This window comes from Embiotoca jacksoni, unplaced genomic scaffold, assembly GCF_022577435.1.
Source record: "Embiotoca jacksoni isolate LCO1_2020_lvr unplaced genomic scaffold, fEmbJac1.0.p SCAF_5, whole genome shotgun sequence".
NCBI lineage: Eukaryota > Metazoa > Chordata > Actinopteri > Embiotocidae > Embiotoca > Embiotoca jacksoni.
Window position 1 is genome coordinate 438618 of NW_027185403.1, and position 18647 is coordinate 457264.

General features: G+C 42.1%; 1 protein-coding gene across 1 annotated transcript in view; it reads right to left on the reverse strand.

The window, feature by feature from the left end:
• The window catches only part of prom1a (prominin 1a), a 72627-nt gene that overhangs the window by 26245 nt on the left and 27735 nt on the right, over positions 1–18647 (reverse strand). The window contains 4 exon segments of the mRNA XM_069171889.1: positions 20–109; positions 561–624; positions 1410–1530; positions 16816–17021. Coding sequence (XP_069027990.1) covers positions 20–109; positions 561–624; positions 1410–1530; positions 16816–17021 — 481 coding nt within the window.

Here is an 18647-nt window from a genome sequence, read left to right on the forward strand (position 1 = left end):
AAAAGGAAATTAAAAATACCTCCAGCCATGTTCAGCACTCGGTCCAAGGTAGGATGGACTTCCTTATCCAACTGATCGTGTATCCTTCCTCCTAATAAAGGACCTACGTCTGAAGATAACACAGTGACAAGATTAACAGAGAAAATGTCCAATTGTCCCAAGTTCACTCCATTATCACGTCACCGCTGCTCATCCCTTCCCAGGATTTGTTCACTATTCAAACGTCTCAACTTGCGATCTAATGGTTGTCTCTTTAGAGAAAACACAACACTTTTAGTTGAAAGTAATAAAGTATGCACTCCTAGTAGGTCTCAACTTTCAGGGAGGAACGGCCCGCAAAAGAAAAGTAGGATGAATACTCAAGAGAATCCTCTATAACAGGCACCGCTGTCGCTACCCAGACCCAGTTATGTCACAAATCTGTTGTGAAAACAAGTCGCAGGAAAAGTGGTCACAGTAAATTCAGATAATAAGCCTGATACACGACCGAGTGTAGGAGCTCAGAGAATCGTTTCTGTCCACTTAATTTACAATCAGAGGCAAAGAGAAGGTCTACTTACTATCTAGGTCGTAGATGACTTTGTTCTTGGCTGTGGCGTATTGGGATATTAGGTAATCAATTTGCTGCAAACAGGAAAACGTAAGAGCAGAGCAGAGAAAATGGAGGCACACAAACATGAGTTTATCGGTCTCGCCGTAGACGGTAACAACTACTCTGAAGGAAAAATAACAACAACAACAACGTTATTTGTCAAAACAATATGGAGAATATGATCAAATATGAAGCCTGGCCCCATTAACATATAATATGAGTGTGGTTGGGAGTTTTGTTCTCAACACAAACCAAATAACACCGTCAAATAACAGCTTTAAATATCACCCTCAAGAGCGAGACGGAAAGCCTGATCTTGAGAAATTTCACGGAGTGAGCACGATGTTTCAAAAACGCAAATTTGCAGCTGTCGCTCGCACAAAATGTGAGAATTATTTTTTTCCCCACCTTGAAAGGACTACCTGAAAGTGACATGACGAAAAAAAACTAGTAGTTTTGACACAGAGGAAAGTTCACACACACGGGTTCATACATTTGCATTTAAGTCTGACAAACTGAAATTAAAAAAAAAAAAAAAAATTCTCGTTTTAATGAATTTGAAATTTTTTAGATTTTCATTTCATGATGACTGAACAATTTGTCACGCCTTACCCAAATTACTCGACTAGCCTGTAACCAGTAGCTATTTCATAACCATTTCACACGATTTGAGACTAATCGTTCATATTGGTACATACTTAAATTCTAATGATTGAAAGCAAAACACTGTACGGGTTTGATATTGGGTTTGAAATAATCAGACTGGTTGGGCTCTCTCCGTATGTGCTACAACTCCGTGACGACGCTTTTGTCTCACCATTGGCGTGTCATTGGCGAAGGTGTGCAGGTCCCTCATGTTGCTGTTGACCAGCCGTCGTATGTTCTTCACCTGAGAGCTCAGGTTCTGGTTGGCGGCGTACGCACACAGCACTCCGATCCTGAAAAGGATTGACAAACACAAAATACTGTGATTTTTATTTATTTATTTTTTTTAACTGAGAGCCTGCTCCTCATGCGTCAATCAAGGCAGGGCGAGTTCACAGAGCGGGGTGATTACACATCTTCACCAGTAGGGGTCAGTGTGCACTACCGCTTTTTACTTTTACATTGTATTTGCAACTTCCATTGAGTTACACCTGTAGAGTGGGCTTCATTTCCTTGAAAGCCAATACACAAAAACTATTTTTGTAACTGTAACTTTTGTAATGGTCAAAACATAGATTTCACTTCTGTCTCTTTCAAATGACTCTTTTAATATAATTGACATAAATTCAGCTTATATTGTTGATGGCATAAACATGTATATTTACTCTTAAGTGAAGCGTGTTTTTTAACAGAGTGGAATATTATAGTTCACAGGCACGGAGGCCTTGTACAAATGTGTCTTTCTAAAAATTACACAAATGAAAAATATCAGACATATCAGCGATATATTTGAAACCACTGGGATTTTTATCATCTCCTTTTTTTCATGCAAGCGGCCGGGCGTAGACTTTATTTTCTGCATTTGTAAGATAACAGATGACTTTCGGTAAAGGTTTTATTTCTCAAGCCATGTGGAAATGAACTTGTATCTAGAAAATGCAGGTGTATCTACATTACACGCTGAGGCCCGATCTGTATAATCTAAGGTCCCTGGGTTGTAAACATATTCAAATTAAAAGCGAAAACACAGAATTGCATAAAGCAGACCATTAAAGTGAGTCTCTTGCATACTTCAAACAGACCTGAGTAGCTCACTACGAGGCTTAATTAGCTTGAGCAACATCAAGGGAAAGACAGCCCATAATATTAAGCTGTTTCCATGACTCACTCTCATCCCAGCTGAATTTCTCAGCTCAGCACCTCGCAGCTGCCGTAGCACTTTGCGTTAAAGTATGTGTATTTATTGCTGTTAATGTGTGCAATATGCGAGAGAGGTTGGCGTTCTTGGGTCGATTAGCTTTGGAAAAGGTGGTAAAAAAAAAAAAAAAAAAGCCTCTGCGATGGATTCAAAAGAATTCTTCAAGTACAGTCGTATAACACAGAGAATATCCTTCATATAAAAATAGTTCAGTGGAATAAGCGGCTTTATTAATGATGTAAGATGACTTGCAGAAAGGAATCCAAAAAAAAAAATCCCCGACTGACTCAGAAGTCGCTGGGAAGGTTTATATCAATGGAGAGGAATCGGTGGTGGTGTGACTCACTGTATAAAAAGGCAAAGCTTTTTTTTTTTTCTGTGGGTCTGTTTATGTGCGTTTTTTTCTGTGTCGGTACGACAACGGCTTGTACAGTATACGTATGCGACCGCGGCGCACGCAAAGTAAGGTCACGACCTCCTTCGTCGTCTTATTGCGAATTTATTGCGGCAAGTTAAACGGGCATTAATTGGAAAAAAAAGTCCTTTAAAAAGAATCTCTTCAAATATTTACACACAAATATTTGTAATTTTCAAAAACTTTTGCTGAAGGTGGGGCGTCCTAACTGGTTACACCAACTAAGATGTGAGACGTCAGCTACGTTCAAAGTGTGCTTTGTGACATTATTCCAGTAGTTTTAAGAAATATGTCCGGACGTGAAGGAGATGAAGCTGGAACTTGGAAACCAAACACCTGTTTGTGCTCCTTGACCTGACACTTTTTTTTTTTCAGTTTTGTACAGTCACATTCAGCCTCTCTCGAAATGCCAACGCCACTCGGAGCGCCTCGCTCGACTCATTGTTTTGGTTGCCGTGGATTTTCTGAAGCATTTGGAGGGTCTCTTTCCTCCCGGACGGACACAAAATTGGATGTTCGTTCTCCGCTCAAGCCGAGGAGGAGGAAAAATCCCACGTACCGGCGGTCACCAAAACACGTGTAACGCAGGTGCGTATGTCGATCGAGTGACGTAACTCTGAACACTTACTCACGTAAGGTTATAGCCCCTTTTTTTATTTATTTATTTATTTTTTTTCTACTTTTGGAAAGTAATGTTCGGGTGTTGCTAAATCAGTGAGGCAATAACAAGTTCATCCAAATCATTTAGCGAGAAATATTTGCTGGTCCCTGCAGCTCAAATGGGAGAATTAGTTCCTTCTTTTTTTTTTTTTTTTGGAAGAAAGATTATTTGATAATGATAATGAGGACAATTAGTCCGTTTCTGTTCAGCATCTCACTAAAAATAAACTAATGAGCATCTTCCAAGAAAATGAGCTCGGAGACCGTTCTGGTGCTGGAAGAATTCTTGGCACATCTTATTTGTATACAGTTTATAGTTAGGATGTTAAAATTTTTTTTTTTTTTTTTTAAAAATGCACAAAAACACCAGTGTGGTCCTTTTAAAGAACAAAATGTATTATCGGATCATGTTTTTTTTTTTGCTCCGGGAGAGAAACTCTTTTCATCTCTAATGGCATCGAGCTGCTCCACGTCTGGTGGAAATTGCGATGACGTTTGCCATAAATAGTGAGTGGCCCGACGGTCGGCGTAGAGTAAAACACGGTCGTCGTATAAGTGCAGACTTAATGAGAATCTAGGCCAAACAACTGGGCTGGGACACGGTGAAGCGGAGCCATCCGTAACCAGGGGAAGATTCAAAATGGCCACATTCACGACAAAAGCCTTTTGTCAAACGCTTTCTCTCTGTATCCTCTCTGGCTCGCTCACGAGGGCAAAGTTTCATGAATTTGCCGCCCCCCCCCCCACCCTTTTATTTAGTTTTTTACATCCACAAATTTACAATTACCCGCTCGTCCCTTCTCTTTTGCTCGTCTCACTGCGTCTTCACTGCCAAAGCCACTACTTTCCTCTCAACATGCCTCGTGTTTGTCTCGGTCTCTTTTCATCTACTTCTTTCCCTCCACCTGTACTTGTCTTTATATCGCCCAATGCGCAGACATCTTTATTTTTTGTTTTCCGCTCACCATTCTACCTCTCAAGCTCCACACTTCACTCTCATTTTCCTACAGCGCCCTCCCTCTTCATTTTTTTCTCCCCCTCTTCCTCCGTCTCTGTTGCCCTCAGTTCCCTCTCTTCTCTTTTATTCCCCCCCCCCCCCCTCTCTCTCTCTCTCCCTCTACCCACCTCCCTCTCCGTCCCTTTGTCTCTCGCTCATTCCCTCTCCCCATTGGTGTCCAGCAAGGTCACTGGAATCTGTGGCCGAACAAAGACTCTTTGAGTTAAAAAAAAAAAAAAAAAAATATGCCGGGGCGCTGTGTACTACATGACCGTTCACCTTCCTTCGTCGGGGGTTACATTCGGTTTAGTTCGCGTGTCCTTTCAGAGTTTTGATTTGTCATTTCAGAAGTGAGGGAATACAACAAGTAGATAAAAGTGACAGAAGAAAAAAAAAAACCACATGCATTGGTGTTTGAATGCAAAATGTTGAAGCTAACAACAAACTCGAAATGACAAGCGAGGCAGTCCAGAGAATAACAGCTAAAATAGATGAGCGCTGCTGCGTGTTGAATTTCTTGGAGGAAAGCCTTTTCTTTTTTTTTTTTTTCTCACTGATTCTTACAGCGTCTGAATGCAGGCGACAGGAAACACGCCACCTACTGCCGGTAAAGACTCGATGCCCCCTGTGGCGTCACCTTCGTTTCACCTCAAACTTAATGACGTCTTTTATATCGCACGCAACAGGAGAAATATTACAGTCCAATAAACTGAACAGCTTTTTATGAGTTATGCCATTAAACTTAAAAAAGAGACATCAATTTTGTACGACAGCAGCAAAGAGAAGGTTGAAGTTTGAAGTATATCATATGTTATTCTTAAAGCATAAAATACATATTTAAATAATTTCCCCCTTGACTCATGCATACTGAGTCTCCTTCCCAAAATGGACTTTTTCTCTAAAACACTCGCTGAAAAGCAGAGCTGTGACAAAACGCTGAAATTCATTGAATCCAAACTTTTGTATAGAATTATGTAATATTTAGTCAATCATTCTTTGTTTACAAAATATCTGCCCTTTAAAAATGGCTACTGGCCTTTAAAAAAAACAAAACAAAAGCCATTTATCGATTCAATTGGACACTGAGAAACTGAGCCGCCGGTCTGTCGTGCTGCATCATCACGTTCCTCCGCTATCAGCAGCTCCTAAACTGACCCACTACTCTGGATGGCTTCATGGATATTGTTGTTGTTTTTTTTTTGTTTGTTTTTTTGATGACGTGCCTCTTTTGGACCACAGGGGACAATGCAAACACAGCAGGAGGACGATTTACCTCTCAACTGTGGAAAAAAAAAAAAAAGGCCTCTAATTCCTGTTTGAGCAAAAGCCAAATGACACATGAAACCTTCCCCCTCAGGGTGGAAAAGCCCACAAACGGCAGATGAAGAAGAGCATCGAACTAGTGCAGCCCCCCCCCCCCCCTCCAGAATCTAGGCCACTACTGGGGGCTGGGTACTGAGTGTTACATGGTCTGGTGGCTCCATAGCTTTTACAAACTCCCAACAATGGCCTGCATTCAGCGCGATTGTAGTTGCGAGGCTGGGACAGTCGCCTTTCAGCCCCTCCCTGGTTTCACACTGCCAGATCTGGTCCTCTATTGTCCCTGCAGTATCCCTCGATAAGAAAAATCACAACACGAAAAAACGTAGAGATTTAAAATGATTTGCAATATTGCTGGCAAAATGGATAAGATGCATGATGTGCTTTTGTTCCGGTATCGTTTGAAGACCTGCGATGCAGGTAGTGTAGTGGACACGTGTATAAGGGAACATTGTTTTTTTAGAAAAAGATTCTGTACTTTTCATATTCAATCTTTAATTATGACTTTTTTTGTGTGCCAACCTCGACCTGAATGACTAGAAAAGCTCACGAGAACTAATAAATCTGCTGACTGAAAAGTGTAACTTCTAAACAATGTACACATACAAACTTTATTTACCTGGACAGAAACTCTTGCACATTATGAAGTAAATAATTGTGTTTCTGTGGCAGTGATACACATATTGGAGTAGTCACTTTATCCTATTTAGCCGCTGTTAAATTTCATAAAGACACCTTTTCTTAATTATTAATTAGTAAAAACTCGCAACTGTTAAATTCCATTTTAGCCCCTATTTAATTCATGAAGCATATTATTTAGCGAAGCCTCTGGTACGCTTTGTTTTCAACCCATTAAACTGCCCTTTTCCCCCCTCAAGTAGCCATTGTTGCATCCTTTTTATCTGGTGTTTTATTTCTCTCCTCGGAGCTCGCCAGGTCACAGTCTGAAGCCCACATCCCAGAGCAGCATTGTGTCCTATAAAGAATTTAACCAGACAATGAATACTTAAGTTTCTGACTCCAGGGCCTTTTTTTTTTTTTTTTTTTTTTTGCTCCGAGCACGACAACCCAGTAAAGACGGCGCTCTGTTCTTTTCCTTCCTCATAAGGAGGTTGTGTAAGTTGCTGTCCGTTCCATTCAAAGCACTGGCTGCAGGAAGTTAATGGGAGACAACAGTCCATTAATTCCACGGTAAACAGTGCAGAGATGATGTGAATACCAAACTGGGAGCCAAGCAGCCTCTGGGGCTCGGGGTTGTGCAAAGAGCCACAGAAGGTCACTGAAATACACTAACAAACTGCAGAACTGCCATATGACCAAAAACAAAAACAAAAAAAGCATCCACCAAAGTGAAGGCAGTTTTATGATTACACTTCCAGACAGTGCAGTAATTCATTCGTAAAAAAATTAATCATTTTTTCCGAAAAAAGAAAAGTATTTTTCTACCACAAACAACAGCTTGTGCTGGTATTTTTTCCGACAGCTGACAGCACTTTAATTTATTTATTACAGCGGCTCGCCGAGTTTGTTAAAATATGCCTCTTCCATGGTTATAAGTAACGCAAAATGAGTGCGAAATAAACAGATTTTGTGGCAGTATGCCAACTGGAACATCAATTTTTAATTTCCAAAAAAGTGCATTGATGAATGGAACCACCTGAGAACCCCAGCAAGTACCTTATCTGTAAATTACCTGTGAATCTTAATTTGTAAAAGTTAAATAACTAGTATAAATCCCACTGGAACCGGCCCTTATAAAAGAGTGATGCAGACACGAGGACATCAAAACGGTTAAATGTCCTCTACCTGTAGGACATTTGTTTTGCTCAGTAAACCATTCCTGGGTAGGCATAGGTTCTAAAAACTAATTAACCTTTCAAGCAAATATTAATGGTGGGATTTAAAAATAAATGTCAGCTGTCCAAAAGAAAACGACACATGTCAAGGAATGAATGATGATGAAATACCAACATCGGGTTATTTACTGTGTAAATACTAACTTCGTAACACATCCTTTCACCCTATTAAGCCTTGATAAAGCAAACGTACACTTTAATCAACTATAATTTAGTTTTAATTATTCCGCTCCGGAGAAGAACATGAAGTTTAAAAGTTTTCCACTTTCATTTTTTGGGAGTTTTGTCGCGCTATAAATTAGTGTCCATTGAGTCTACAGCATGTTCACGTTTGTTAGACCGCCGTGGACTCTCAACATCCCAGTACATCGCCTCCTTGTGGTTGAAAAGCAGGCTGGTTGTATCTGCGTGGGCACCTTTACAATCAAAGAAGGTACTTTCCAAAGATCCAGTACTAGAGCGCCAGAGTAGCTGTGGAAAACACACCACCAGGCCAGGAAGGCTGTTCTGTTTGTTTTTTTTTGCTTTAATCGCATTGATTAATTACTGGTCAAAGTGGCCGGCGGGGTAGAAAACCTATCACCGCCAAAACTTCCAATCATTTTGGCTGCTGGCTTCATATTCCCTCCTCGCCCCGCTGACCAGACACTGACACAAAGAAATGAAAGACAGATCTATCTGCATTAGAATTGCGGCTATTTCTGGGTTATAAATCCTCCCTGCCAAACGTCCCCGAGACACAGAGAGAGAGAGAGCACCTCTTGGCTGTAAACCACATCACCGCACCCGGGAGCTTTGCCTTTTTTTTTTTTTTTTTTTAAACATCGTTTTCTCTCCTGTGCAACAATGTGCCATATCATCGCTATTGTAACACAAATGGCTCCAATGAATTCTCAAGAAAGCTCCGACCAAGCTGAGAACATCAATTAGTTTCACTGTAATTCTCGTATTCCACGTCTTGATTTGTAGCGTCGCAACGCTACAAGACTCCACAGACCGTAAAAGAAACCCCGGGATGAGAAAAAAAAAAAAAAAAAATGCAATTAGTGAAATATAAAATGGATTTCAGCTATAAACCAGAAATGAGTGAGAATTAGAAATGATTAGTGGGAGTGAGGTCTCTCCAGGAGACGGGATAAATTACAGGATGCAGCGCAAGTTCTGACAACAAATTCTTCCAGTTAATTAGCTCGGCGGTCGTTTTTGTGTTGAGCTGTGTGTGCGGCTTCTCTGTGCTAGTTTATTAACCAAAAAAAAATAAAACTTATAACAAGCAACCGTGCACGCAATTACAAAATAAAGGCAATACAAAATATTTATATATACACGTCTTTATAAAAAAATAAAATAAAAAAAAAAAAGCTTCAGGCACAATCAATAGAAGAGAAAGGGAGCAAAGACAAGTTGTGTTGTGGGAAAATAGCCGCAGTTGTATTGACGCTAAGGCTGTTTTAAAATAACATTGAAGTTTTAAAAGGGTTAAAAAAACAAACAAAACGAACCTCTTTTAAAGGACAGATTCATTTATTTGCCACGTTGAGCGTCAGGCTTCGATATTTTATTTGCGCGAGCGGCTGCGCGGTTTTGGTGCGAGAGGCTTCAGTGCCGCGTCGGCGTCGCCCTCGCGTCACCGCATCAGCAGTCCGCAGGTCTCCGCGCCGCCGTCACCGAGGAAGCGGCATTTACGCACGCGGCCGTTTAAATGCGCGGACCGTGTGAAGTATAAAAGCTACTCTTGTTTTATTACTTTGTCTGCTTTGAACTGACGGCGAGGTTGCAACGTCGCGTGAATATCAGGCGGGAGGAAAAAAAACACAAAACCTGATCGATGTGCCGCACGCTCCCGGCTCGCGTTTCCATCTTTCTCAGTGATTCGTGCAGGGCCGGTGCGGCGGCTCACCGATGGCTGTTTTCTGAGGTTGCAAAAAAAAAAAATAGTCGAGCCCAACCGGAGCTTTCAGACCGGAGATGTCGTCTCCGTGCGTCAGAGCCAGAAGAGACGGTAACAGGAGCAAGCCAGGAAAAACATAGAAACTGACGATCAGATGTAACAACTCCTCGGTCTGTGTGAGAAATGTTAATGTAATTGCTTTAATGGTTTGGTTGGAGTCACTTTCGGGTCAGTGAAAAATCTCAACCAATCAGTGACGAAAATACGCGTCTCGTTTTCCAGGCAAATACATTTTGTTTAAGGACTTTTGAAACGCGGCAGAAAACGGGCTGAAAAAAAAAAGACGACAGGAACGGCGATAACACCGTTTCATCAGAACACAGAAATAACAATACATTGAGTTCCCCCACTCAGCGCTCTGGTCTGCGACGAAGACAAACATAAGCTCGAAGACCGTACTGGAGGGTGAAATGAATGAAACCAAAGTGAAACTGAACAGAACTGAAGACCACGGCGGTGTTAAAAGGTCAACTCGAAGCTCGGCACCGCGCGTTCTTCCGTTGACATTAAAGTAACGCTAAATCATTTGCACACTTCTCCGGGTGTCTCCTCGTACCTTCTCTACGCATATGGTTTACTGTCCACGTTCGATCGGTGTTGTTCCTGAATTTCTTTCGACGTTTTATTTTTAAGGAGTGTTTTTGTTTGATTCCCTCTCCCCCGTCAAATCCTGTTACTTTTCGCGCCGCCGCCCGCGCCCACTTTTCCCACGGGCATTTTGAGTTGAGTTTAATTTGACATATTTGCTGGCTGTAACTGCTCCAGAACTGGAGATGAAACCCCCCCCCACCTTCACCCCTCCTCCGTGAGGACCCTCCCAGCAGCCTGACATTTAGTCAGCGAGTGACATCTTCATTGTTATCGTGGCTTCTCTCATGGCAGAGCGAACTTAAAGCTCATCACGCTATTAATGAATCCCCAAAAATAACCCTGCCTGTGACGACTCCCCACGGAGGCTGTTAACTGAGCGATGCGCGGGTTACAGGAGGAACAGGATGTGTGTGTGTGTGTGTGTGTGTGTGTGTGTGTGTGTGTGTGTGCTTCGAAGTGACTAATTGCGTGCTTGTTTTTGTGCGAGTGCGCATCTGAGAGAAAGCGAGAACATGTTTATGTATTTGTGTCAGCAGTAAGTAGGAGATAGAGAGTTGATTGCTGCCAAAATTTACTGGTTATTCTCCGCAATCAAAAACAGTTCAATGGAGGTCTGAATGTCAACTTGACATCAAATGAGCATCAAACTTTCAAATTTAACAACTCAATCCCAAAATTAGTTCCCAATCGAAGACGTATCTAATGAATAATACATGTGAGGAACAGAGTTTTTGACCTGAGTTCTGCAAAAAATGTTGAGTTTAACAAAGTTTAGTCTGGTGGGATTGCATTTCTAGATTTATTTGTCTGTAATATTGTTTGTCTTTAGACTGTGGCTGGTAAGCTACTGTCCCCTCAATGGTCTTTGCTCCAATAAAAAGTGGACCAGTGATAAAAAAAAAAAAAAGTTTGTTTTCTACTCATTAATTGGGTCAGTTCATTAAGAATTCAGCAGAAATTCAACGTTAATATCTAACATGTCAAATAAACAGAAGTGGAACTCTGTGAGCATTTAATTAGTAGAGACTTGTTCTTTTTTTTTTTTTTTTTTCAAAAGAGTAAACTAAAACATAAAAACAGGAGTAACTTTCGGGGTATAAGTCTTGGCTAGCAAAGAAGAATTTAGTGGCGTCTGAATAGGAAATAAGCTGTATGGCGAAACAGTCGGTTGCCCCTGGACTGGTATGTGGTCAGATATTACGAGTTTACTGTCTTGGCATATTTATTAAGATGCCGTTTGAGGGAAATGACTGAACACAGCCTGCAGGCGTTTCTCACACCTGCTCCTGTTTCAAGGCGCAGCGTGTTGGCCCGATCGAAATCACTGAGACTTCAAAGGATATTCTCTTCCGTCTGTGGACAGGTGTACACAAATATTATATGACATGTTTAATTCAGAACGTGCAATTTGCTGCACAGCTCCGTTGGAAATTATTGCAACATGTTGCTTCTCTTTTTCTTTTTTCTTTTTTTCCGCCTGAAAGATATAAATCCTAAACTTGTTTATGTCAATTGTGCACTGGCTGTTTTTCCATGATGTTTCCATGATGTTTGATCTAATAGCTACCAAAACTCAGTGTAGATTGCTTCTTTTTTTTTTTTTTTTTTTTTCCAGTAAATCATAATTGTATTTTAGTTTTTACTTGTGCTGTTTTTCAAGGTTAATATTTTTTTTGGGGAAAATGTTTTTGGCCTTAAAAGTCGTGGCAAGAAAGCTTCCAGATATCTCAGGTCGGATAATCTCATTTAAGGACGAACCTCCTCCGAATCTAAATTGAATGTTTTGAGATTTAGAGTGCACGATCCATGAATTATCATTTTTCAGACGTCCCCCCCCCCCCCATATAATTAACATGGATTACCAAGTCCATAATATTAAGCCCTTTTTGTGTTAATAGTCTCGGACACCCAGCGACTGAAATAGACCGCTGAAGTGCATGCTGGGTAACAGCATGAGGCAAGGGGTCTTCTTCCACTTGGCCGGAACCGACGGGAGGATCTTCTGTCTGTCATTTTTATTATGATAAATCCATGTGGGGGGGTTGTGTGGAATCATCAGAGCTGAGTTGTGGAGACGGACATCGCTCCTGCTGTTCTTTTAATAATGCACGGTGCGGCCTTACGATAGCTGGCAGACGTGATGCAACGTGCCGCTATTTATTTATTTTTTTTTTGGGGGGGGGGGGGAGGTGGGGGGGTGATACAGCGCTCGCATGTGAGCCAACACACGACACGTTAACAACATCGACACGCGCATCTCCCGGTGTATTGGGCTGAGAAGCTGTTGTGTTTGCAGACAAGGTGTCGGATATTACCATGCATTTCTTTTATTTCTTTGTTGTTGTTGTTGTTTTTTGACAATTTGGCTACGGGAGGGTCTGGACTGCTCGACGCGTTTAAACCCGCATGACCGAGCTCGACGTGCGGACGCTGACGGAATTAAAAACGGAAGAATAACCTCACAACGCTCGAGCCAACGCGTTTTAAAAACAAAATGTTTAGGTTCACTTAAGCTGGCCTCCGTCTGACAAAATGCAAACCATCACAGAAGCTATTAATGCGCATTCATTTGTTGCCGCATCGTTATAACAGTCCATCTCACTGTAAACTTGACTCCTAATTGGCTGTTGACTGAGCGGGGGGGAATGCTAACACACTTCACTACTGCCAACGTGTTTATTTTGTTCCTCTCACTCATCCTTCCCTTTAAAGCTCTAATAGAAATGAGTCTTAATGTATTTACACGCCACAGTAATTGACAATTTGCGCAGGCCTTGTTAATCAGCTCACGCTTATTTAGATTTCAGTCGACATTCACCTAATTCAACCTGGGTAAAAGTGCTAATAAGACAGCCGCGCCAATGAAAAATTCCCTGTAATCTGGTTCTGCTTGATTTATTACGAAATGCGCTGATTGATTCTACAAAAATCTTCTCATCATATTTAATCCCACGAAGCTATTCCAAATTCTCCTGCCTGTAACGTACAACATTCAAAGACCCGCGGCGAGGAACAGATTGAACTTCCGTTACAAGATCTTCACATCTGCTGCTGCTGCTGTGCGTGTTTGGTAGATTCGATCACGCGCACCGACGACACGGGCACCTCGACTTGGACAGCGAACGATACTTTCTTTTTTTTTTTTTTTTTCGATACCAATTTTAGAAAATCCATTTTCTCCAGCAGCAGAAGTGTAACCCGGGTTATTTTCTGCAGCTACGATGTACAGATATCCCTTAAACGCCTCAACAATTTCATCGAGTGAGCACAACTGCTATCGGTAGGTGCTGACGAACTCAGGCGAGTGTGTGGAGAAAGATTTCTGTGACGAGAGTGAAATGAGGCGTTCAGCTTTTCTTATGCCAACTTCAGGAGACTTAAAAGTACCATAAGATCTGCTTGAATGCTTCTGCTCTGCGCTGTGATGTTTTAGCTGTACCCCTTTTTGTTTAGTGGGTTTACACCCACCCCCGGCACCTCTGTCAGACAACAAATACCAATCCTTAATGTTGGTGTTGTTGTCCGTCCTCATCACAGTGACACCGTGTAATTCTTTTCCGACGCTACGTTGAATCCCAAAAAGTTGCCGTCGGCTTCGGGTGCCAGAAACACACATTGACTTTTCGAACCTTTACATTCGTTCTGGTCCGCTGCTTCACTTTCTCGTTATGATCACTGAGTTCACTGTCGGTAGCCAGCTGTTGTCAGCAGTTGTCATATATTTGGAAAATTTGGATAAAAGGCCTCTAAACACGGGCAAAAAAAAACAATAAAATGCATCTCCGTGGCACTTCCTTTAAATTTGGTGTAATTGACGTATGCCATCTTCTTGCGCTATTTATCGATGAGCTTTATTTCGAGGCAACTCTCCACCCTGTCAATGCACGTGCAGATTTTATTTCAGGAGGACAGCGCATGTCTTATCGGTTAAACTCAAAAAGTTTGGTGTCTTCTGGCAGCAGTCACAGTCTTGTTCGACATTTCTGGCAGTCGATAAGCCCGTAAGCCAACATGGCAGGTGGCGTTTTGACAATGTAATCTGTGTGCTTGGGTGTCAGGCTGGTTTATATTCCCTGTAAATAATATCGAAGGTATTTTTAGGCTCTATTATGGTGCATGATATTCATCTCGATTAAAAAGCGCTTAATAAAAACTCAAGTTTGATGCGCGCAGTCGCATCAGGATGATGATTCTCGTCATCCTGCATTAATGGCTTCCATCAGAACATGCAAAAAGGGGGAAATCGCAACCATAAACGGTACGTAGCGTTCAAGGAAATTGACTCCCCGTGAAAAATACATTCAGTCGACCCGACCTCGATTCCACTCATATTTCATAAATGAGCACCCAATCTTCCATAAATCTTCTCCAATAAAAGACCTAAATGTCACCGACTCGATCGACAGACAATCCTGTGCAAACTCCCCAAACGACGACTGTTTAACATTAAACATAAATGGCCAAAATATCAGTATATTAACGCGCCACTTTGACCCGTTTGTTTCACGCGGTTACAAAACGCGTCATTTTCCAACAACTTCGGCCATTTCAGTACACTCAAAACACCTTTCTGTGTCGTTGTTGTTTTTTTGTTTTTTTACTACTCGTAATCCAATTTTAACACCTGTTGCGTAAATGAATGTCACCCCTGCCGCTCCCGTGTTGCCCGGCTGTCAGCTTCCTCGTGGCGCTAAAAAAATAAAAAAATTAAAAAATTAAAAAAAAGCAGTCTGGGCTTCGGCAACTCATCCCTCGCCAGCCTGTAATTGCTTCATTAGAGCTTGTGCAGCATCTCCCGGCTGGTAGCTGGGGAGATTTAATAAGAGCCGTGAGGATGCTCTCAGACTCCCGCGTCTGGGCCGCTAGGATATTGCCGGGGAATTTCTTATAACCCCCCCCCACCACCACCCGCACCACCACCACCACCACCCCCCCCACCCCCCCCTGCTTCGTTCCAATGAAGACAGAATGTCAAAGAGCATCAAACTTAAGTACACTTCCAGATCCCTTTAGTGTAGCACAAGAGGCAAACGGCAGCCCTCCTAAAACTTTTTTTTTTTTTTTTTTTTTTTTTAATGTACTGTGGCTAACATCCCCCGGCGGCTACCGCTTCTTGCGCTGCTGAGACTGTGAACCGGAGTGGAGCAGAGAGGATTTGAGTTTCCTCCGGGCCATTTTCTAAGAGATGAGTTCCACTGAGGTACGGGACAGTCGTACGATGTAATAAGGCGCATGTATAGAAGAAGGACAGGAAAAAAAAACAAAGCCTTTTCAGCTTATTCCAGGGTTTTCCATCATTTTCGCATCATCACGTTCAATTTGAGCTGAAATCTCAAAGCCTCCTTCTATACTTTTTTCTATTTCTTACTTTCAATGATGGTATCTCTCCAATATTAAGGAAATGTACCCCAAAAACAATCTGCCGTCTCCCTTTTTGTTAAATACCGGGAGGACGTCTTACATTTTTTGAGTTTTTTTTACATTTGAACTGGTCCAGAGAATGAAATGGACCATAAACCCTAAAAAGGACTTTGTTGTATGTTGTCTTTGTACAAGTCTGTCTGAAACATTTGTAAGCATGACTGAACATTTGTTGTTTTAACTTAATATCTTAAGTTTATTCATTTTTTTTTCCTGGAGATCAGTCAACTCGTTTTTTTCCCTGTTCGCATACACTTTTCTTTTATAAAACTTGCGTAAAACATCTATTTTCTGAGTATAAAGTGGAGCCCCGCATTGTGAAGCAAGTCTGAAGTCGCTTGATAGCTACTGATGGAGGTTTGGTTCGTGAGGGTCCAGGCTTACAAAAAAAAAAAAAAAAAAAAAAAGGATTTATAATGTATTAAAATCCCAGATTACAACAATTAATTCCAGTTTCTGCGGTCTGAAGCATTAGTAATATAGAAAGTAAATCTACCTCCACACCCACTGCATTCTCACTGGAGAATATCATCAGCTTAATGCTTAAAATGTGCACATAAAATAGAGAAGCGACAGCTGGAGCGGTAATATAATAAAACCCTGAAGGAAGATGCAATAGGTATAACTAATACTTTAAAAGAAATACCAGCGACAATACGAAGGTGAAGACGAAAATGTGGCTCCGAGGAGATCAGCTTCTCGTCACGCAAAAATTATGATTCGATTCTGAAGTGCGTCGCCGGTTTCTCTCGGATTTGTTGGCGTGAATGTGTGTCGACGTGACGAGGGATTCTCACCGGAGTGAGAAAGGAAAGCTTTCGGTATAAATTCCCTGCAGATTGTGGTGACCGGTGCTTCGAGTGAACACAAGTATGAAGGGTGCTGCCACATAGAATCTACAGTATGACTTTACTATATATAGCAAAGAGCATGTGGGGGGGGGGGGGGATGGGGGAGGCGGCTGACTGTGTGTGTGTGTGTGCGTATGTGTGTGTGTGTGTGTGTGTGTGTGTGTGTGTGTGTGTGTGTGTGTGTGTGTACGTACAGTGTGTGTGTGCTTTTTTTTTTTTTTTTTTTGCCTCACGTGCATGAGCACAACGCTGTAAACTCGCGAGCCGATTTCCACGTATTTTGCCCGCGAGTGTCATCTGTGCATGTGTCACACTCACGTGATGACCAGCGAGGTGGAGAAGAGCAGCGTTCCCAGCAGGCCGCGGCGGCAGTCGGCGTTCTTCCTCTGGCGCTGGTGCATTTCGCCGCCGCAGTTGTCGCAGCAGCGGCACATGCAGAAGAGGAGACCGACTATCGGTATCAGAACGGCGAACAGCAGGCCCACCGTCGCGCACACCAGGAAGCCTATCTCGTAGTAGATCGCCTGGGGGGGGGGGGGTCGGTGGCGGGGAGGGGGAGGGGGAGGGGGAGGGAATGAGAGGAGAAATGAGGTGAGGGGACGGGGGACAAATTATTTGGGAAACGGGACACAAAGGAGAAAAAGGAGGCGAAAATGGAAAACGTGATGAAAAGAGACAGGAGGGGAATGGAGGCACAAAAAAAAAAAAAAAAAAAAGGGTGGGGGGTGGATAAAACAGCAAGAGGAGAATTTGGATTGAGGGAGAGAAGAAAGGATAGATTAATAAAGGCATACAGGAGAAGAAGGGAGGACACGCACAAGGAGGCCAAGGATAAAATGAGCAACAAATCTAAAAATATCTTGTAGGATCCCACCGCTGGAAATTCTTTCTACTCTTTGTCCAAAAGGGATTTGTGGGATAAACAACAAACAGATTGCGTAACACTACTCACTGCAGGAGGATCCTTTTCTCTCCAAATCTTAAATGCCAAGAGTCAGTTCAATGCTCGACTCCTTAACTACACTATTACACAAAACAAATGACTCCAGAAATCAGGAGGACCAGATTATTGTTCCGCAGCGCGAGCTGAAACTGCAAGTGGAAAACAAAATCTGTTGGCTTTTCCCAGAGAGCAGTTCTTGAAGGTTGTTTAGCGTTTCAAATTTTCAACAAACTGGAATATGCACTCGGGAGGATAGCTACACATTAAAGGATGATGGGGAACGTACTCAAAGGAATCAGACCTATCCACGTCACCCCCGTGGTGCAGGTTTCTTTTTTTTTTTTCTCTCTAATGAAGGTGGAAAGACGGCATTTCTGATGAAAAACCCGCTTCGGTAGAAATGGACTACAAGGCATTTCCAGCGCTGCAGAAAAAGAAACTTGCACTGAATAATAAGATCTACATTTTGCTTTATAGAAGACAAATCAGCCCCCAGAGGTGAGATAATTATACCCGTTTCAGTGGCGCTTGACAGTAAAAAAACAAAAAAACAAGGCGTATCACTCAGCCAGCTTCAATTTATTAATCGTCGAAGAAGTCAAGAAACCATGGAAAATGTCAGGGTATCTCTTGGCAGTGGGGAGCTTTCTGTCACAGGATAAGATTTTAGGAAAATGATGGTTTGGTTGAACACATTACAACAGAGGAATTGTGTGGGGGAGTGGGGAGTTTGCAGCCTTATGACACCAAGCTAAAACTAATTCAGCGTAATATATCCGCCCTTTATTAAGTGTGTAACATGTTTTCCATTTATGTTGGTGAAGGTTGATCAAATATTGAAATACACTTCAGTACAACCATTTCAAATGATCGCAAAGTAACTAAAAGTGAACATCATCTGTTCAGCAGTTTTAGCTAATACTGAGTGAACGTTATCTTTTTGCCCTAAAAAACAAAAAAACAAAAAATCAAATCCCAAACTATAAAGCGCATCTTTGCGACGGTTCATTTTTCTATTTCGCCCATGAAACAATGTCATACGAAGTTGCGTGCACCTGTACGTCGTCTTACCCCTACAACCAGACAGGTGGTTTGTTCCGACCCCCCCCACCCCTCCCGACCCCCAAAAATATGACCCACAGGAGTGTTTTCCTAACTTATCGCCTCAGGTTAGGTAAGGTTACTACTTCCCCTAAAGTTTTTCAAT